Raw genomic sequence first — 22,139 nt, forward strand, 5'->3', positions numbered from 1 at the left:
CCACCCCTTCACTCCCCTCCCCACCCCTTCACTCCTCTTCCCACCCCTTCACTCCTCTTCTATCCCCCACTCTCTCTCAGTTGGCTTCATATGGGACTGATTGAGCTTGAGGATTCAGCCCCCATCAAAAGCAGTATGTGGTTGAACGCAAAACCCTGGGACTCCAAACCACTGGGACTCCAAGGCACTGGGACTCCAAACCACTGGGACTCCAAACCACTGGGACTCCAAACCACTGGGACTCCAAACCACTGGGACTTAAAACCACTGGGACTCCAAACCACTGGGACTCCAAACCACTGGGACTCCAAACCACTGGGACTCCAAGGCACTGGGACTCCAAACCACTGGGACTCCAAACCACTGGGTCTTAAAACCACTGGGACTCCAAACCACTGGGACTCCAAACCACTGGGACTCCAAGGCACTGGGACTCCAAACCACTGGGACTCCAAGGCACTGGGACTCCAAACCACTGGGACTCCAAGGCACTGGGACTCCAAGGCACTGGGACTCCAAGCCACTGGGACTCCAAACCACTGGGACTTAGAACCACTGCGACTTCAAGGCACTGGGACTCCAAACCACTGACTCCAAATCACTGGGACTCCAAGGCACTGACCTCCAAGTCACTGGGACTCCAAACCACTGACTTAAAACCACTGGGACTCCTAGGCACTGGGACTCCAAACCACTGACTTAAAACCACTGGGACTCCAAGGCACTGACCTCCAAGTCACTGGGACTCCAAACCACTGGGACTCCAAGTCACTGGGACTCCAAGCCACTGGGACTCCAAGTCAATGGGACTCCAAACCACTGGGACTCTAAGGCATTGGGACACAAAGGCACTGGGACTCCAAGCCACTGGGACTCCAAACCACTGGGACTCCAAGCCACTGGGATTCCAAGGCACTGGGACTCCAAACCACTGGGACTCCAAGGCACTGGGACTCCAAACCACTGGGACTCCAAACCACTGGGACTCCAAGGCACTGGGACTCCAAACCACTGGGACTCCAAGGCACTGGGACTCCAAACCACTGACTTAAAACCACTGGGACTCCAAGGCACTGACCTCCAAGTCACTGGGACTCCAAACCACTGGGACTTAGAACCACTGCGACTTCAAGGCACTGGGACTCCAAACCACTGACTCCAAATCACTGGGACTCCAAGGCACTGGGACTCCAAACCACTGACTCCAAACCACTGGGACTCCAAGGCACTGACCTCCAAGTCACTGGGACTCCAAACCACTGGGACTCCAAGTCACTGGGACTCCAAGCCACTGGGACTCCAAGTCACTGGGACTCCAAACCACTGGGACTCCAAGGCACTGACCTCCAAGTCACTGGGACTCCAAACCACTGGGACTCCAAGTCACTGGGACTCCAAGCCACTGGGACTCCAAGTCACTGGGACTCCAAACCACTGGGACTCTAAGGCATTGGGACTCAAAGGCACTGGGACTCCAAACCACTGGGACTCAAAGGCACTGGGACTCCAAACCACTGGGACTCCAAGTCACTGGGACTCCAAGCCACTGGGACTCCAAGTCACTGGGACTCCAAGTCACTGGGACTCCAAACCACTGGGACTCCAAGGCACTGACCTCCAAGTCACTGGGACTCCAAGCCACTGGGACTCCAAGTCACTGGGACTCCAAACCACTGGGACTCCAAGGCACTGACCTCCAAGTCACTGGGACTCCAAACCACTGGGACTCCAAGTCACTGGGACTCCAAGCCACTGGGACTCCAAGTCACTGGGACTCCAAACCACTGGGACTCTAAGGCATTGGGACTCAAAGGCACTGGGACTCCAAACCACTGGGACTCAAAGGCACTGGGACTCCAAACCACTGGGACTCCAAGTCACTGGGACTCCAAGCCACTGGGACTCCAAGTCACTGGGACTCCAAGTCACTGGGACTCCAAACCACTGGGACTCCAAGGCACTGACCTCCAAGTCACTGGGACTCCAAGCCACTGGGACTCCAAGTCACTGGGACTCCAAACCACTGGGACTCCAAGGCACTGACCTCCAAGTCACTGGGACTCCAAACCACTGGGACTCCAAGTCACTGGGACTCCAAGCCACTGGGACTCCAAGTCACTGGGACTCCAAACCACTGGGACTCTAAGGCATTGGGACTCAAAGGCACTGGGACTTTAAGGCACTGGGACTCCAAACCACTGGGACTCCAAACCACTGGGACTCCAAACCACTGGGATTCCAAGCCACTGGGATTCCAAGGCACTGGGTCTCCAAACCACTGGGACTCCAATCTCACCCTAGTTAATTAGCCCCCACCCCACTCCCCCAACCTCCCCAACCGTCTGTCTGTCCGCCCCACTCCCGGCATCACTCCTCCTTAACCTACCATCCCTTCTCCTCCTCCCCAGTCCCTCCACACTCCGTCAGCCACAGTCCCTCAACAGGATCTGTTCCAAACCCAGCCTGGCGTCTGTCTCTCTGTGTCGGACCCCCTCCAACCCACCACCACCATCACCACACTGATCATACATACTCCCTTACTTTGCACATACACAGACACAGACACACACACACACACACACACACACACACACACACACACACACACACACACACACACACACACACACACACACACACACACACACACACACACACACACACAGAGGCACACACATCTTATACATGCAGAATCAAACACACACTCCAGACACACGAGCACAGAAATATTCCCAGTCCTTTCCCCGGTAATTGCTTTAATATGAAACTTTGAAAGGGCTTTCTTGTCACTTCATGTTTTCTGCAATAGTGATGTGGCGAGTATTTTGATGTTATCCTTGGAGTGGCAGTGGTGGGTAGTGTTGGGTTTTGGTAGTCAAGCTGTTACTAAAGAAGATATTCCTAGAGTTTCCTACAGTTGGGTCATAAGAAGTTAAAGAATAACAAAACAACAGAGAGACAGGGAGGACCTAACTCAAAGGAGGACCTTGTCTTCCTGGATGTGAGTGTGGAGGAAGAGATGAAATGGTGTTGCTACCTCGCAGTCCAACCGAGGTGTATGGAGGAAGGAAACAGCTGGATGTGTGTCTGTGAGACATTCATACACTGAATCGTAACACTTAGCGGCCTCTAATGCTTCTGTTGTGTCCCTGGGTCTGTGAGACATTCATACACTGAATCGTAAGGCTCAGTGGCCTCTAATGCTTCTGTTGTGTCCCTGGGTCTGTGAGACATTCATACACTGAATCGTAACACTCAGCGGCCTCTAATGCTTCTGTTGTGTCCCTGGGTCTGGATGTGAGTGCAAAGGAAAATAAATTGTTTCTACCAAGGTACTGTATACGTAGACTGGACATATGAGGTACATTCAGCCACTGTCTGGACTGGAGAAGGAATGAGAGGCTAAGGACCAGACAGAGGAGGAGGGGCCAGGAAAGAGCAGACAGCACTCAGGCCCATCCATATGTTTCCAATTCCCCCTACCACTCCCCTCCCCCTCGTCTGTCTGTGGTGCTCTCTGCCTGGGCTTGGGGCTGGGCTTGGGGCTGGGCTGTGGTGACATCCTCACTCACACCTATTACTCCATGGGAGACCACTGCTGATGCCATCCCCCCCACTTTACTGCAGGGGATTATATACAGGGGCAGACCAGACTCTACAACCCACCCTCTAAATATTTATAATAACATACACCCAACACTACTACAACCCACTACAAAATACCACTACAGTACACACACAGCCAAGACAAAAAACCATAGACACATACACAGCTGTACAGCTGTACACAACGTATCAATCAAATCAAATCAAATGTTATTGGTCGCATACACATATTTAGCAGATGTTATTGCGAGTGTAGCGTAATGCTTGTGTTCCTAGCTCCAACAGTGCAGTAATATCTAACAACACACGACAAAACACACACATCTAAAAAATAAAAGAATGGAATTAAGGAATATAATATTAGGACGAGTAATGTTGGAGTCAGAGTATAAATGTAAAGATATATATACTGAACTAAAATATAAACGCAACATTTTGCTAAGTTACAGTTAATATATAAGGAAATCAGTCAATTTAATTTAATTCAACATTTCTGGGATCTTTTATTTCAGAAACATGGAACCAGCACTTTACATGTTGCGTTTATGTTTTTATTCAGTGTATATATATGTATGATGGGATGTATAGACATTTTGGACAGTATGTGGATAGAATATGTAGAATATCTGTAGAATATGTAGGATAGAATAATGTACAGTAGTAGTTGAATAGGATAGGCTTTGACTAGAATACAGTATATACATATGAAATGGATAAATCACTATGTAAACATTATTAAAGTGACCAGTGTTCCATTATTAAAGTGACCAGTGTTCCATGTCTATGTACATAGGACAGCAGCCTGTGTCTGAGGTGCAGGGTAGATTAACCGGGTGGTAGCCGGCTAGTGACAGTGACTAAGTTCAGGGAAGGGAACTGGGTGGAAGCTGCCTAGTGATGGCTATTTAACAGTGTGATGGTCTTGAGATAGAAGCTGTTTTTCAGTCTCTCGGTCCCAGCTTTGATGCACCTGTACTGACCTCGCCTTCTGGATGATAGCCGGGTGAACAGGCCATGGCTCGGCTGGAGGGCAGGCAGTGTGCCCGCACCACCCTCTGGAGAGCCATGCGGTTGCGAACGGTGCAGTTGCCATACCAGGCGGTGATACAGCCCGACAGGATCCTCTCAATGGTGCATCTGTGAGGGTCTTAGGGGCCAAGGATCTTAGGGCCAAGCCAAATTTCTTCAGCCTCCTTCTTCACTACAATGTTTGTGTGGGTAGGCCATTTCAGATTGTCAGTGATGTGTATGTCGAGCAACTTGAAGCTTTTCACCTTCTCCACTGTGGTTCCATCCATGTGGATAGGGGTCTGCTCTCTCTGCTGTCTCCTGAAGTCCACGATCAGCTCCTTCGTTTTGTTGACGTTGAGGGAGAGGTTATTTTCCTGGCACCACTCCGCCAGGGCCCTCACCTCCTCCCTCACCTCCTCCCTCGTCGTTGTTGGTAATCAGGCCAACCACTGTTGTGTCATCTGCAAACTTGATGATTGAGTTGGAGGGCTGAGCACGCACCCTTGTGTAACAAAGTAGAATTTTGAATATCCACAAGAGGATCCAATACATGTTCACCATAATATCCAAATATTATCAGAAAAGAGAGTGAATGAAGAATGAAAGGGTGTGAAAGGGGTTCTCATTAGATTCAACTGACTCAAATCAACCATGAGAAAGACTGATAGATTATGGCTTTGTATTGTGAAACTAAAGTCTAGTGTCATGTGTCTTTTTTTATATGGTGGTTAGTTTGACTAAATTCAAGTTCAAATATATACTTCCTTTCTTTAGTTCACTCAGTTAGCAACGATGTATCTCAATCATCATCACTTCCATTCCATGTTGTGGGATGAGAAGGAGGAGTGAGAGCCAAAGTTGAAACCAGGAGCCCCTGAGGCCCCAAAGGACTGGGGCCGCAAAACACTCGTCCTCGGCTGTAAAGTTCATTAAAAAAATAAAATGTTTTAATCAGTCTGCTGCCCCCTTGAGGTAAATGTAATATTAGTAAAATTGCATTACCCCGAAACGGGACACGCCGCCGTGTAAAACGAGCGAATCGTCAGAGACTAGCGGACCAATGAACGGTCGAGATTGAAATGATTCCCGGTGCGCATTGACGACGTCATAAAATTCGCCAAACAGATGCTGTTTTTTTGGTGGGACGGGGAGAGCGAGGTGTCTCTTCACATGTCGCTGCCTCCACTGACTTGGAAAATATTAGCTAGCTCATGAAATCAAGTGTCAGTATTTGTTGGGGGGGGATTTGCAATCATTGGCTTCATCTCTGTCGATAGGGAATGAACGACGAGACAACACCGGGCAGTTGCAAGATAAACTCTGGGTGCTCCAGGTAAGCGTGTAGCGATGGCTAACTAGCATATGTAGCTAGCTAGGCGGTCCAGCATCTCACCTAGCTTGGCTAACTACATGTCCTCTAAGCACAAAGTGTTAGTAATATAGCAAAGTAAACCGATAGATTCATTTACAATTCAATGTCGGGCATTTTAAGAATTGCATTCTGTAGTTCAAGGCCAGGGTCTTTTTCAATAAACTGTCTGAGTTAGTTAGCTAACTAGCCAGCAGATTCGACCCGTTTGTTTACAGCTGCACTAGGGTCGGACAGCATTCCTGTGTATAATAAGAAACTATGGAGCCGGTGGGGTGCTCGGGGAAACGTACCTCAATCCAGAGATGGTAAAATGCATACTCCGAATTGTCCCATTATACCAACAGTTACATCAATAAGATTGAATGAGTGTTAGTTAAAAACAAGCAGTCATTCAATCTTGGTTGGGATAATGGGACAATTCGGAGTACAGCGAGTTTCTTATCCCTGGATTGATGTATGTTTTCCTGAGCCATATCTCCTGCCGGCTCCAGCTTGTCTTAATACAAGAGTGCTGTTCGACCCATGTGCAGCTGCAAGTGGGTCGGATCTGTTGGCTAACAAACCTCCCAGCTAGCCAACAAGTGTCTCTCTGTCTACCTGCCTGTTAGTCGTGCATCGGCACATGCAAGACTTCCTGTCTGCCTGTCAATCACGTCATGTCATAATTCCTCGGCGAGAAACATAACATACCGTTCCTCTGAACTGCTGAATGACAATTTCATCTCTCCATCTTTTTGTCCTCAGTATTGAGCAAATGCTGGCTGTGAACCCCGGCAAGACACCCATCAGTCTGCTACAGGAGTATGGAACGCGGATAGGTAAGGCAGAGATGGTCTAGGAATGCTTCCTCTTCTGTCTCAGAGTCTGGGTAAGGTTTCATTCTGTTCTGTCTTAGCTAGTTACCTACAACTATACCAAATGGACTGGTTTATCATCTGCTTATTTAATAGAATTAACACACTGCATCAATACAGGTACCTGCTGGTCACTAGTCAAATATATATTTTATACTGTAGTAGCCATAGAATTAGGACTTTGAGTACTAGAATGGACATGGCCTGTTTTTTTATGATGGGATGAAGGTCAGGTATTTTGGTCAGGGAGTTGGTCAACCCTGGTTTACCAGTGATGTAATAAGATATTGTGTAAAATAATGCATTTTAAGAATTTATCTGCACTCTTTGTTAGCTAGCTAGTCAGCCAGTTTCAGAGGAATGATTCCGGAACTTAATTAAATGAACTGACAAGATGCCAACATTCCATTCAAAACAATATAGTGAGTCAATAGGCATTTTTCACCCCCCCCCCCAAAAGACCACTTCCTTCCACGCCAAGCAGTGTGTGACGATACCCAGTTGTCTGTAGTCTTCTGCGAAATTCAAACATTGGAGTTTACCCAGTCACTGCTCAATTTGCCCAAGTTTGGCGTTAGTGATTTGGCTATCGTTCACGAACATTCCCAGGCGAAGAGATCTGAACTTCATAAAAAGGATACAAGTTCTTCCACAAAGAATATCTTCAACAATCAAGGTAAGTTAGTACTTGAAGTGACCAGTTGAGATAGATAGCTAGCTAACGATAGCTAAGACGTTACCAAATTGGTTAGTGCTAACACGAGTTGGCTAACGTTACTTAAGATTTGTCAAACTTAGTTAATGTTAATAAGTTAGCTAGCTATTTGGCCAGCCACTGTTATCTATTTGTTTCTCGCTAGCTAGAGCCATCTCAGTAACGTTAAGAGTAGCAATGGTAACTTACTCGCAAACATCAATTTAATGTTGCTCTGTTCTTCTGAATATGCATTGTGAAACATGGTAGACCAGGAGGGGGCAGTGGTAGTATGGGCAAGGTGTCACATGAATGAAGAGCTCAAGTCACTGCAGGTTACGAGAGACGATAGGCAGTTTAATTGCTTAGTGTTGCAGTGGTTACAGTTTACCTGTAATTTTGTTCAGAATAATCAAACTCTGTATCTGTTCACCGTAGGACAAGTTCCTTTGTTTCTGATCTAAAGCTGGATAACAATGGCATGTTCTATATTAAAGTTGGTCAGTTCTGTTTTTAATGTGAGAATTGAAGAGAAGCAAACATGACCTTGCTGCTGCACGTTATCAAAAACATTGTATGATGACCCCCCTCCCCCTCCCCGCATGTTATTTTAGATTACATTGCAAGCACCCAAGAAGCCTGTCATCGTAAATGGCTTATCTTGTTCAGCTGAGGGCGCTTTGTGCAATATGGTGGCTCAACTCTTCCAGACTGCACACTACACCACAATGGGGCTGAAGACCGTGTCAGCACCATTGCCTTGCACGGAGGTACTGCAGTTGTGGCATGGGCCAAGGACTCGGATGAGTTTTGAATGTGAGAATTTTTCATATTGTCAAAGAGAACACCCATTTTTGCATTTTTTTATGGGAACTCATATTACTGCACATAGTTATAAATTGATCCTGAATATTTTAATTACAAATTTTTAACCAGGGGAGTTGACCAGAGCCCATCTGAGGAAGCCAAGGACATCAGGCAGGAGTGGCATAAAACCCTCTCTTCACTAGAGGTCGACCGATTATGATTTTTCAGTACCGATTATTGGAGGGCCATTAAAAAGCCGATATCGATTAATCGGCCGATTTTTAATTTCTTTGTAATAATGACAATTACAACAATACTGAATGAACACTTATTTTAACTTAATATAATACATCAATAAAATCAATTTAGCCTCAAATAAATAATGAAACATGTTTAAATAATGCAAAAACAAAATGTTGGAGAAGAGAGTAAAAGTGCAATATGTGGCATGTAAGAAAGCTAACGTTTAAGTTCCTTGCTCAGAACATGAGAACATATGAAAGCTGGTGGTTCCTTTTAACATGAGTCTTCAATATTCCCAGGTAAGAAGCTTTAGGTTGTAGTTATTATAGGAATTATAGGACTATTTCTCTCTATACGATTTGTATTTCATATACCTTTGACTATTGGATGTTCTTATAGGCACTTTAGTATTGCCAGTGTAACAGTATAGCTTCCGTCCCTCTCCTCGCTCCTACCTGGGCTCGAACCAGGAACACATCGACAACAGCCACCCTCGAAGCAGCGTTACCCATGCAGAGCAAGGGGAACAACAACTCCAAGTCTCAGAGCGAGTGACGTTTGAAACGCTCTTAGCGCGCACCCACCTAACTAGCTAGCCATTTCACATCGGTTACACCAGCCTAATCTTGGGAGTTGATAGTCTTGCAGTCATAAACAGCGCAATGCTTGAAGCACAGCGAAGAGCTGCTGGCAAACGCACGAAAGTGCTGTTTGCATGAATGCTTACGAGCCTGCTGGTGCCTACCACCGCTCAGTCAGACTGCTCTATCAAATCATAAACTTAATTATAACATAATAACACACAGAAATACGAGCCTTGGGTCATTAATATGGTCGTATCCGGAAACTATCATCTCGAAAACGAAACGTTTTTTCTTCCAGTGAAATACGGAACCGTTCCGTATTTTATCTAACGGGTGGCATCCCGAAGTCTAAATATTCCTGTTACATTGCACAACCTTCAATGTTATGTCATAATTACGTAAAATTCTGGCAAATTAGTTGGCAGCGAGCCAGGCGGCCCAAACTGTTGCATATACCCTGAGTCTGCGTGCAATGAACGCAAAATGGCACGATTTCTCCTGGTTAATATTGCCTGCTAACCTGGATTTCTTTTAGCTAAATATGCAGGTTTAAAAATATATACTTCTGTGTATTGATTTTAAGAAAGGCATTGATGTTTATGGTTAGGAACAGTCGTGCAACGATTGTGCTTTTTTGCAAATGCGCTTTTGTTAAATCATCCCCCGTTTGGCGAAGTCGGCTGTCTTTGTTAGGAAGAAATAGTCTTCACACAGTTCGCAACGAGCCAGGTGGCCCAAACTGCTGCATATACCCTGACTCTGTTTGCAAGAGAAGTGACACATTTTCCCTAGTTAAAAGAAATTCATGTTAGCAGGCAATAGTAACTAAATATGCAGGTTTAAAAATATATACTTGTGTATTGATTTTAAGAAAGGCATTGATGTTTATGGTTGGAGCAACGTGTACCTAAGCGATTATATGCAACGCAGGACAGGCTAGATAAAGTAGTAATATCATCAACCATGTGTAGTTAACTAGTGATTATGATTGATTGTTTTTTATAAGATAAGTTTAATGCTAGCTAGCAACTTACCTTGGCTTCTTCCTGCATTCGCGTAACAGGCAGGCTCCTCGTGGAGTGCAATGTAAAGCAGGTGGTTAGAGCGTTGGACTAGTTAACCGTAAGGTTGCAAGATTGAATCCCTGAGCTGACAAGGTAAAAATCTGTCGTTCTGCCCCTGAACAAGGCAGTTAACCCACCGTTCCTAGGCCGTCATTGAAAATAAGAATGTGTTCTTAACTGACTTGCCTTTTTAAATAAAGGTTTTAAAAAAACGGCCAAATCGGCGTCCAAAAATACCGATTCCCGATTGTTATGAAAATTCCAATTAATCGGTCGACCTCTACTCTTTACCAAGCATTCCCTGTGAGTTAAATTGTCTTTTAAACAAGTTTGCATCCCCAGGATGTCCCTGTTTACGCTCACAAGTTGCCTTCACTCGTTTTGAAATTGATTGGACTAAAGTTTTACTATCTTGGTTGACACTCATCCCTTGTCTGTGTTTCAGGACCCCTTCCTGACATTACTGTGTCCTGCTGGACCAAGTTTGAGGAACATGTGACCACAGCCTGCCATTGCCATGGTTACTGCATGGACTCAAAGGAAATTATTCTGGTTGACTCTAGATTTGGTCCAATGCTCCATGGGTCAGTGCTGTCAGTGTCCCCAAACTCTCACCAGAGAGATTCTAGAACACCCAGATATGCTCCTGTATTCCTCCAGCTCTCAGTAAAATAAAATACATTGTACAGTAGTTCACTACTTGCACTCAGTTTTACCACTTGGAGAGCTTAAAGGTGTCACCAGCATTGTCATCTGCTATTGAGAAGGGCACAGTCGAGCAGTCTTGTCTGTCCACTATGGAAGGAAATGAGGAAACCACGTGTGACTGCTAGCTGTTTTAGGGAGGCATGCCACATGCGTGGGGTATCATCTAGCGAGGCCCTAGCCATGAGAATGCTTAAAGGTGAACGGCAAACCGAAGCTATGTGAAGGGGTCTTGAGCTTAAGCCGGAGGTTCTCCAGAACTACTCTGAATGAGTCGATGTCTCAGTCAAACATTGTGGTTTCGTTGTGCATCCAGATGCACCCCATCTCAGGGCAAACCATGATGGGAAAGTTTATGGCCCTTCTGCAGCGCGGCCCTTCAGGCTAGCTGAGATCAAGTGCCTGATGTTGAGTGTAACTGATGTGAAGCAGTTTGTCAATGGCCAGGCCAAGCTCAAACAGTCACAAATATCACTAGCAAGTCCAGGGCCAACTGCCTGTAACCGGTTTAGAAGTGACATTACAGTAGAGAGAGTTTGGAGAGATGATTCTTTAGTAGCAGAGATGAGAGGAACCTGACTTCTTCTACACCTACAGGGATGTTTAGATAACTAATCAAAATTGTATGTAGAGGAATTTTATTTTTATTGAATTGTTTTCTTTGTCTATCCCGTGTGGTAGAGCATGGGGCTCGTAATGCCAGGGTCGTGGGTTCCATTCCCACGGGGGAAGCAGTACACAAAAGTATCAATCTATGCACTCACTACTGTATGTCGCTCTGGATAAGAGTGTCTGCTAAATGACTTAATGTAAATGCAATTAACATTGAATTAGAGTGAGTTACTGATTTAATTGTGATTTATTTTATAACTTACATGTCACATAATAAACGTATTTATTGAATAAAATCTTCAAGTGACGTTCTCTCTTTATCAAACACTACATCCCAAAACACTTAATGAAACCTATTTATCAGTACATATTCAATATCAAAACGATCCCAAATTCATATCTTGTCTGTGACCAGATCAATTTATAATAATAAATAAAAAATAAAAAAACAGATGTACACAGGTTTAAAGCAGTTATTTATCATGATCTAATTAATTGAACTAAAATCATTATTTTTGTGTGTGCACTGCCGTGCTTGAGCATGTTTTCACACTGGCTGATCACCGTTGAGATCCAGAGGTCCCTGGTAGTTCACCATTAAGCAGCAGTTCTTCCACAGTTGATTTGACAGCCTACCAGAGTGAGTGGGATAATCTTGTCCGAGACAAGATGCAGGTAGTTGGTCCAGGTTTATTATAATGCGGCTCATTTGAAGGCACACTCACGGCAAAGATGTCCGCCAACACCTTCTCCAGCCCAGCTGCTACTCGACAGCATTACAGAAATATCTTGTCCATGAGTGGCAGCTTCCTGTTGGGGCTTGGTGTTGCGCTTCCCGTTCCAGTCTTCTGGGCCTTGGACCAGTAGAGTCATCCTGGAGGTCAGAGGGGGAAATGGACTCCCAGAACACCATGAAGATCTTGTCTGAGTGGAACTGGCTATAGAACCTGAAGTCCTCAGTGGCTGCACAGCATCTTTGGAGCTGGAATGGTACAAAAAGCTGTTGGACTTGTAGCTCTTGTTCCTTGAGTCCACCTAATGCAGCATTCAATACACCTATTTTATATTGAACAACAAAAAAAAAAAATATATATATATATAAGTGCAACATGAACAATTTCAACGATTTTACTGAGTTCTGTCAATTTAAAATACATACATTAGGCCCTAATCTATTGATATCACATTACTGGGCAGGGGCACAGCCATGGGTGGGCCTGGGCCCAATTGGGAACCAGGCCCAGCCAATCAGAATGAGTTTTTTTCCCCACAAAATAGCTTTTATTTAAGAGAAATGCTCCTCGGTTTCATCAGCTGTCTGGGTGGCTGGTCTCAGACAATCCTGCAGGTGAAGAATCCAGATGTGGAGGTCCTGGACTGGTGTGGTTACACGTGGTCTGCGGTTGTAAGGCGGGTTGGACGTACTGCCAAAGGAGGGGCTTAAGTTGGAGCGCAGAGTGGCAGAAGAGACATGCAACCTGGCTAGCCAGTTTGATGCAGCTAATGTAATACCTGAACTATAGCAACTGTTTGCAGAACTACAACGCTGACCTACAACACATCATCAACCATCTGGAAAACCTAAGTTCATGTTACTCACCAGGGAGAGGAGGGCAGGCTTAGTCATGGGCCACTGCAGTCAGTGCAGAGGGACCAACACTTGTCAATAGCTGAGACATCCACCTCCTGTTCCCGGACATTGGTTCCCACTCACGCACTATCAAAGAGAGAGACGGAAGAATGCAGGCTCCCTCCCCAGTTGTTCCAGGAGAACCGACAGGGAACGGTCCACGTCTTAATGCGCGCACGGCCTTTTGGTGTTAAGTAGGTGTTGGCTGGGTTGAAATGCAGGCTATTGACTAAAGGTGCTCCCACGTAAAAATAGTGAAGTCTGGGCTCTCATCTGTTCTAATTGCTGTCACTTAAAGTGACAGCTGGGTATAATGGTATAAATGGTATAAAACCCGTATGAATTGTATTTATAACTAGTGCCGTCAAAGTATTCACACCCCTTGATTTATTCCACATTTTGTTACAGCCTGAATTCAAAATGTCTGCCAATATGGCAGCCATTTTCACCGCATTCTGAAACTGAGGGTTTGACATAACACCTCTAGTAATTTAATAGGATCTCTATGGTAGTAGCATGGTAGGATCTCAAGTGTTACACTCAATAGTGTCTGTGCTGCAACACTACCAATCCTTTTGTTCCAGGTAACACCCCAGTGTACGACCTGCTCAAGGCCGAGGGCCAGGCGCACCAACCCAACTTTACGTTCCGCGTGTCCGTGGGAGAGATCAGCTGCACCGGCCAGGGGCCCAGCAAGAAGGCTGCCAAACACAAGGCAGCAGAGGCCGCCCTGAAGATGATGAAAGGAGGACTAGGGGGACCAGTGGTGCTGGGAGAAGGATTGGGAGAAGGGTTTATTGGGGTGGAAGAGCCTTTGGATGGGGACAGGTGAGAGAAAATGAGAATGAGTAGTTGAACGCAGTGATAATTGGCTTATGTGGCGAGGCGATCTATTGGAAGCCAGGACGCAAAAAACACTGTAGACAAGTGCCTCTTATTTTTGGTAAAGTTGACCAACCATTTTATAATTGTGATAGATCGTGTGCTCTTGGTCAGTGTGGTGTAAATAAGGTTTTTCCTCTGCTGTTTCCCCAGTTCTCCGTCAGAGATGAAGACTTCAGGAAGCGGCACGTCTCAGCAGTCAGAATGTAACCCTGTGGGAGCTCTGCAGGTGAGGTGCACCCTGAGGTCATTTTACAGATTAACGCAGTCCTCTCACAACTACATTTTGAACCCCTTTCAACTCAATTCAATCAGCTTAATTGCTATTAATGTGTGTACATGTGTACACAGTGCATTCGAAAAGTATTCAGACCCCTTGACTTGTTCCACATTGTTACGTTAATTTAATCCATTTTAGAGTAAGACTTAAGTTTTTTCCTCATCAATCTACACACACTACCCCATAATGAAAAGCGAAAGTAAAAAAAAATAAATGTTTTTGCAAATTGAATACAAAATAAAAAAACGGATACCTTATTTACTTAAGTATTCAGACCCTTTGCTATGAGACTCAACATTTCTCAAGTGCATCCTGAAGTGCATCCTGTTTCCATTGATCAACCTTGTTTCGACAACTTGATTGCAGTTCGCCTGTGGTAAATTCAATTGATTGGACATTATTTGGAAAGGCACAAAACTGTCATAGGTTCCACAGTTGACAGTGAATGTCAGAGCAAACACCAAGCCATGAGGTCGAAGGAATTGTCTGTAGTGCTCCGAGACAGGATTGTCGAGGCACAGATCTAGGGAAGGGTACCAAAAAATGTCTACAGCATTGAAGGTACCCAAGAACACAGTGGCCTCCATTCTTAAATGGGTGAAATTTGGATCTACCAAGCCTCTTCCTAGAGCTGGCTGCCTGGCCAAACTGAGCAATCGGGGGAGAAGGGCCTTGGTCAGGGAGGTGACCAAGAACCCGATGGTCACTCTGACAGAGCTTCAGAGTTCCTATGGGAGAACCTTCCAGAAGGACAACTATCTCTGCAGCACTCCACCAATCTTGGAGTTTGCCAAAAGGCACCTAAAGGACTCTCAGACCATGAGGAAACCAAGATTGAACTCTTTGGCCTGAATGCCAAGCGTCACGCCTGGAGGAAACCTGGCACCATCCCTACGGTGAAGCATTGTTGGTGGTAGCATCATGCTGTGGGGATGTTTTTCAGCGGCAGGGACTGGGAAACTAGTCAGGATCGACGCAAAGATGAACAGAGCAAGGTACAGAGATCCTTGATGACAACTTACTCAGGACCTCAGACTGGGGAAAGCGTTCACCTTCCAACAGGACAACGACCTTAGGCACACAGCAAGACAACGCAGGAGTGGCTTCAAGACAAGTCCTTGAGTGGCCCAGCCAGAGCCCAGACTTGAACCCGATCTAACATCTCTTGAGAGACCTGAAAACAGCTGTGCAGCGACACTCCCCATCCAACCTGACATGGCTTGAGGGTCTGCAGAGAAAAATGGGGGAAACTCCCCAAATACAGGTACAGTGAGGGGGAAAAAGTATTTGATCCCCTGCTGATTTTGTACGTTTGCCCACTGACAAAGAAATGATCAGTCTATAATTTTAATGGTAGGTTTATTTAAACAGTGAGAGACAGAATAACAACAAAAAAATCCTGAAAAACGCATGTCAAAAATGTTATACATTGATTTGCATTTTAATAAGGGAAATAAGTATTTGACCCTCTCTCAATCATAAAGATTTCTGGCTCCCAGGTGTCTTTCATACAGGTAACGAGTTGAGATTAGGACCACACTCTTAAAGGGAGTGCTCCTAATCTCAGCTTGTTACCTGTATAAGAGACACCTGTCCACAGAAGCAATCAATCAATCAGATTCCAAACTCTCCACCATGGCCAAGACCAAAGAGCTCTCCAAGGATGTCAGGGACAAGATTGTAGACCTACACAAGGCTGGAATGGGCTACAAGACCATCGCCAAGCAGCTTGGTGAGAAGGTGACAACAGTTGGTGCGATTATTCGCAAATGGAAGAAACACAATAGAACTGTCAATCTCCCTCGGCCTGGGGCTCCATGCAAGATCTCACCTCGTGGAGTTGCAATGATCATGAGAACTGTGAGGAATCAGCCCAGAACTACACGGGAGGATCTTGTCAATGATCTCAAGGTAGCTGGGACCATAGTCACCAAGAAAACAATTGGTGTAACACTATGCCGTGAAGGACTGAAATCCTGCAGCGCCCGCAAGGTCCCCCTGCTCAAGAAGGCACATATACATGCCCGTCTGAAGTTTGCCAATGAACATCTGAATGATTTAGAGAACTGGGTGAAAGTGTTGTGGTCAGATGAGACCAAAATGGAGCTCTTTGGCATCAACTCAACTCGCCGTGTTTGGAGGAGGAGGAATGCTGCCTATGACCTCAAGAACACTGTGCTTTGGGGGTGTTTTTCTGCTAAGGGGACAGGACAACTTCACCGCATCAAAGGGACGATAGATGGGGTCATGTACCGTCAAATCTTGGGTGAGAACCTCCTTCCCTCAGCCAGGGCATTGAAAATGGGTCGTGGATGGGTATTCCAGCATGACAATGACCCAAAACACACGGCCAAGGCAACAAAGGTGTGGCTCAAGAAGAAGCACATTAAGGTCCTGGAGTGGCCTAGCCAGTCTCCAGACCTTAATCCCATAGAAAATCTGTGGAGGGAGCTGAAGGTTTGAGTTGCCAAACGTCAGCCTCGAAACCTTAATGACTTAAATACTTTTCCCCTCACTGTATGAGCTTGTAGTGATCGTACCCAAGAAGACTCAAGGCTGTAATTCCTGCATAAGGTGCTGCAACAAAGTACTGAGTAAAGGGTCTGAATACTTACAGTACCAGTCAAGTTTGGACACACCTACTCATTCCAGAGTTTTTCTTTATTTACTATTTTCTACATTGTAGAATAATTGTGAAGACGTCAAATATGGAATCATGTAGTAACCAAAAAAAAGTGTTAAACAAATGAAAATATATTTTATTTTCTTCAAAGTAGCCATCCTTTGCCTTGACAGCTTTGCACACTCTTGGCATTCTCTCAACCAGCTTCATGAGGTAGTCACCTGGAATGCATTTCAATTAACAGGTGTGCCTTGTTAATTTGTGGAATTTCTGTCCTTAATGTGTTTGAGCCAATCAGTTGTGTTGTGACAAGGTAGGGGTGGTATACAGAAGACAGCCCTATTTGGTCTTTTACCAAGTCCATATTATGGCAAGAGCAGCTCAAATAAGCAAAGACTAATTACAGTCAATTACTTTACGACATGAAGGTCAGTCAATATGGAACATTTAACTTTTTTGTTTTGTTTATTACATGATTCCATATATTTCATAGTTTGTCTTCACTATTATTCTACAATGTAGACAATAGTAAAAAATAAACCCTGGAATGAGTAGGTGTCAACTTTTGACTGGTACTGTGTGTAAATGTGATATTTCAGTTGAATTTTTCTACACCTGTTTTGGCTTTGTCATTATGGGATATTGTGTGTAGATTGATGAGGGGGGAAAAAACAATTTAATCAATTTTAGAATACGGCTGTGGGAAAGTTAAGGGGTTTGAATACTTTCCGAATACACTGTATGTATAGATCAGGATTTTACAACTCTGTTCCTGGAAAGCTACCCTCCTGTAGGTTTTCACTCCAACCCTGTTCCTGGAAAGCTACCCTCCTGTAGGTTTTCACTCCAACCCTGTTCCTGGAAAGCTACCCTCCTGTAGGTTTTCACTCCAACCCTGTTCCTGGAAAGCTACCCTCCTGTAGGTTTTCACTCCAACCCTGTTCCTGGAAAGCTACCCTCCTGTAGGTTTTCACTCCAACCCTGTTCCTGGAAAGCTACCCTCCTGAAGGTTTTCACTCTAATCTAGCACACCTGATTCTAATAGCTGGTTGATAAACTGATTTAAAAAAAATTGTAGAACTTTGTTTGGAGCGTAAACCTACGAGGGTAGCTCTCCAGGAGCAGGGTTGGAGTTAAAACCTACAGGAGGGTAGCTTTCCAGGAACAGGGTTGGAGTTAAAACCTACGAGGGTAGCTCTCCAGGAACAGGGTTGGAGAGCCCGGCTATAGATGTATACTGTGTCAGTCAATCTCCGAACCGCTTTTCCCAAATCCTCTTTTCTCCCAAACCCTCCTACCTTTACAGAGGATAATGGCGTTAATTGTGAAGCAAAAATGTAAAGGTAAATGAATCTCCCACTTTATGGATACATGACTTTGTGTGTTTCACTGAAAGGAGCTGGTGGTTCAGAAAGGCTGGCGTCTGCCAGAGTACACCGTGACCCAAGAGTCGGGTCCTGCCCACCGCAAGGAGTTCACCATGACGTGCCGGGTCGAGAGATTCGTTGAAATTGGTAAATATAACTTTGGTTCTGCCCTTTTCAATATGTCATGGATTTGTTTTTTTACATTACACATTAGGTATATTGTATGCCCTTGTGTAGCAACATGATTCAATTGGTCAACTAACCAGGAAGTGAAATCAGGCATGCTAGTTCTGGAATAGAATCCATGGAATGGCTGGGGGGTACTTTTAGCAGATGTTTGGGGAAACTGTTACATGAAGCAATTCTGTGTCTTAGTACGAACATCCAGCCTGTCTGTCCCACAGGCAGTGGCACATCGAAGAAGCTAGCCAAGCGGAATGCAGCAGCTAAGATGTTGTCCAGGATCCATGATGTTCCTGTAGACCTGAGGAGCAGCCACGAGACTGAGCCTGAGGACGACACTTTTATCATGGTGAGACAGCAACCTGTTGACGGCCTCTCTGAGACAATATTGCTGCTGTGCTCGCTTCCTGACAGGTCATCGTTGCAAATAAGTGTCTGTTCTTAAGACTTTCCTGTATAAACAAATGAAATATTGTTGGTCGCATACACACGTTTTGGCAGATGTTGCGGGTGTAGCGAAATGCTTGTTAAATGAATGTGAGGTTGCCTGAGCATCTCTCATGGTACCATTGTCTCCTCTGGTGGGCAGAACATGGGCAGCAGGGTGGAGGCAGGGAAGTGTAAAGGTCTGGGTTGTACCTGGGACTCTCTGAGGAACTCTGCTGGGGAGAAGATTCTGCAGCTGAGGAGCCACCCTCTGGGCATGCCCAGCTCTGACTTCTGCTCTCTGCTACACGACCTTTCAGAGGAGCAGCGCTTTGACGTCAGCTACCTCGACATAGGTAAATAATATCCCCCTCATCACTGAGGCCAATTCACGTATAGATTCCTGTTTTCAAAGTGTCTGTGGTAGGAGCGTTTATCTACGATCACATCCCTGTCTATATATTTTTCCTTGTGATCAAAAATGCCACTGGGCTCCAGAAAGGACTGATATAGTTGACTCAGTAAACTATCATCTTGGCTAAAGCCCCCCCCCCACACACACACGCATACAAATAAACAATCCATAAAGGCCAACAAATAGAAAATAGTCCCACAGGGAAGGGGTGGTATGGGGAGGGTTCTCTCTGGTTGCCGGGAGAGGTCTGTGGTGTGACTGACGAGCAAACCCTAGTTGCTAGGGGTGTTGGGAAGGATGGAAACATGGTTTCTGGGGTTGTGTGTGTAGGTCCACTTTGTTTTCCTGTTTTATACTGAATGTATTATTATTAATTTAAACGTAAGATATTTTTTCTTGAGTGGCAGTTACTTGTTTTATTGTATTGAAATGGATAATGTACCTATAACCCTCCCCGACTAAAAGTTACAAAAATAAAAACATGCTAAACTGATCCTAAACCAGCTCTGTGAATACGTGGCCAGGCTGTGATGTCTTTATTGTATGAAACTAATGTGGGTTTCCTTATTTCCATGTTGTTCCAGAGGAGCGCAGTCTGAGCGGACTGTGCCAGTGTCTGGTAGAACTATCCACTCAGCCAATCACAGTGTGCCACGGCTTCGCACCCAATCAGGACGCTGCCCGCGCCAGCGCAGCCCACAATGCACTGCAGTACCTCAAAATCATGGCTGGGGGGAAGTGACCGTCTCCCAGACCGACCTCTCCATGGCAACGACTAGACCCTGATCATATGACATCCACCTCGGAGGGTGGAAGCATCTTCCAACCAATGGTGGTCAAGGGAAGTGACCATTGATTGACCCAGAATTACCCATGATGTGGGAATTGGAATTGAGATTTATCCCCCCCCACAGCCCCATAGTCGTCCTATCTGGTCTGTTCATTCCTAAATGCCCCCTGAAGATATCCCACATAGCCCTAGATCATTTGTCCCAATGCCCTGAAGATATCCCATATAGTCCTCAATGTCCTCTTGATTGGCTACACTGGCTATTTATTTGGATGGTCAGTCACCCACCTGCTCTGCTGTTACATGCCTAGAGAGATACTCTGCGAAAGGGAAAAATACATTTTACTACAACCCCCATTTGACTGTAGCCTCATTGACTTTTTTTTAGTTGCCACATCTACAATGATTGGCTTTGGTTGCCTTTTCATTAGCTAGTACTTTGTCGTCAACCAAAAATATTTCTTCCCCCCCCCCCCCCCCGTTGAAGAAGTCTTGGCCTGAATGAAGTCTAATTTTGGACATTGAAAAGTGGACATTTAATGACATGAATTCTCAAATTGGAGACTTGTGTACTTTTATTGCCAAGTTGACAAGATCCAGCCCATCTGTCTTGTCATTTTTGTGTTTAGTAATTGGCCGTTTTTTTTTTTTTTTTGAAGAGTCATCTGATAACTGTTAAAAGATGTACATTTTAAATTGTGATTGCTTAACATCTGAAATGCAAAATGTTATTTTGGGTTGAAATTACATTTAACATTTGTGTACTTTACCATTGAATTTTTTTCCTTTGTCAGACCTCACCCTGTTTGAAATTGTGAATAGATTACTGTGATTTTTAAAATTGGTAATTTTAGGATGTCAGAAGTTAAGTTGTTTGAGTAGCTGGTTGCTCTCGTAAAACCGTGTCAATGGCCCCTCAATGAATTGATAATATCACTTCCCTGAACTGGTTGCTCATAATGTCTGAAATGGACCATCTCATTAGCCTGTGTGCCAGTCTGTTCATGGTCTCTTACCCACAACTTATGGAATTGCAATGTTAAACAATGACAATAAGAGGAGGCCAAAAGCACAAACAGATCTGGGACCAGGTTAGTGTCTAATGGAATTGTATCGCTGCATTTTAATATAGTAGATCATCTAAGTTGGATTCCTTTATACAACGGCTGACTAATCTGCTCCTCATCTACCTCCTGTTACATGCTAATGGTATAGCCTGAATTCTATATCCTCTCCCATGTTTACTCCCACCAGTTCAAATAGTCAAGCCTTCATGGTTTCATATGGGAGGTTGAGTCAAGAATAGTTTTGGTGGTGTGTCTGAAGTCAACTTGGCTGTAGTAGGGTGGCTATAGGTTGCTGCTACATCTCATGATGAGCAAGCAGTGAGAGAAGAAACACATCACATACCACACCTCTGATTCAGATTAGTTGGGTGGAAGACCTGACTAGGTATCCTCTCTCCCCCCCCCCCCTTTTCCAATGTTTGACGATTTTGTGGAAAGTGTTGCCCAAATACATAGTTGAACTGAAATGTGGCCTATCACGGTTTTGATTTGTTCCTTTTTGAATAAAATACTTGATTTTAGTGCAAATAAAGGTTTATTGAAATCACTTTAATATTGATTCTCTTTATTTATAAAACATTTCTTTAACATCCATAAATAACTTTCACAGAAGGCACAGCACCAGCATGGATTAATGACTGTCAACGGTAACACTGGACATAGGACAGTCAAACCGACGGGTCGAGTTCTTGTCTGACTACACTGAAGACTCATCTTACGACGCCTGGATAAGTATTTAACATGTCAGCTAACCACATTGCGTTGTCTGGCACACAACTGTTGGTTGATGCAATGCCTGTGCATCAGGTTAGGCAACTTGATCTGTGTGTTAAATATGCCTCCGGGGCGATGCGCTAACCCACGGAAGATAACTGAACTCGGTCGAAGCACTGGTGTGACGTCGAAGTGGGTGTAGTCAGAATG

At 45.0% G+C, this 22,139-nt stretch overlaps 1 protein-coding gene and 1 long non-coding RNA gene across 3 annotated transcripts; both read left to right on the plus strand.

Moving 5' to 3' along the window:
• Positions 1-5,713: 5,713 nt before the first annotated feature.
• Positions 5,714-21,762, plus strand: tarbp2 (TAR (HIV) RNA binding protein 2). 2 transcript variants are annotated; one of them, XM_014134052.2, is made up of 8 exons: positions 5,714-5,950; positions 6,734-6,857; positions 13,767-14,010; positions 14,218-14,293; positions 18,364-18,481; positions 18,739-18,866; positions 19,107-19,299; positions 19,943-21,762. In XM_014134052.2, the coding sequence occupies exons 2-8, from the start codon at positions 6,830-6,832 to the stop codon at positions 20,098-20,100; spliced, it is 945 nt and encodes a 314-aa protein (XP_013989527.1). In that variant the 5' UTR covers positions 5,714-5,950; positions 6,734-6,829; the 3' UTR covers positions 20,101-21,762. The 2 variants fall into 2 exon arrangements, with proteins under 2 accessions (XP_013989527.1, XP_013989525.1); XM_014134050.2 differs by having other exon boundaries at positions 6,734-6,807.
• LOC123725573 (uncharacterized) lies at positions 6,864-12,663 on the plus strand. Its single transcript, XR_006758103.1, has 2 exons — positions 6,864-8,353; positions 10,681-12,663. It is a non-coding gene; the product is annotated as an uncharacterized lncRNA (long non-coding RNA).
• Positions 21,763-22,139: the final 377 nt, after the last annotated feature.

Source organism: Salmo salar, chromosome ssa12 (genome assembly GCF_905237065.1).
Source record: "Salmo salar chromosome ssa12, Ssal_v3.1, whole genome shotgun sequence".
Lineage (NCBI taxonomy): Eukaryota > Metazoa > Chordata > Actinopteri > Salmoniformes > Salmonidae > Salmo > Salmo salar.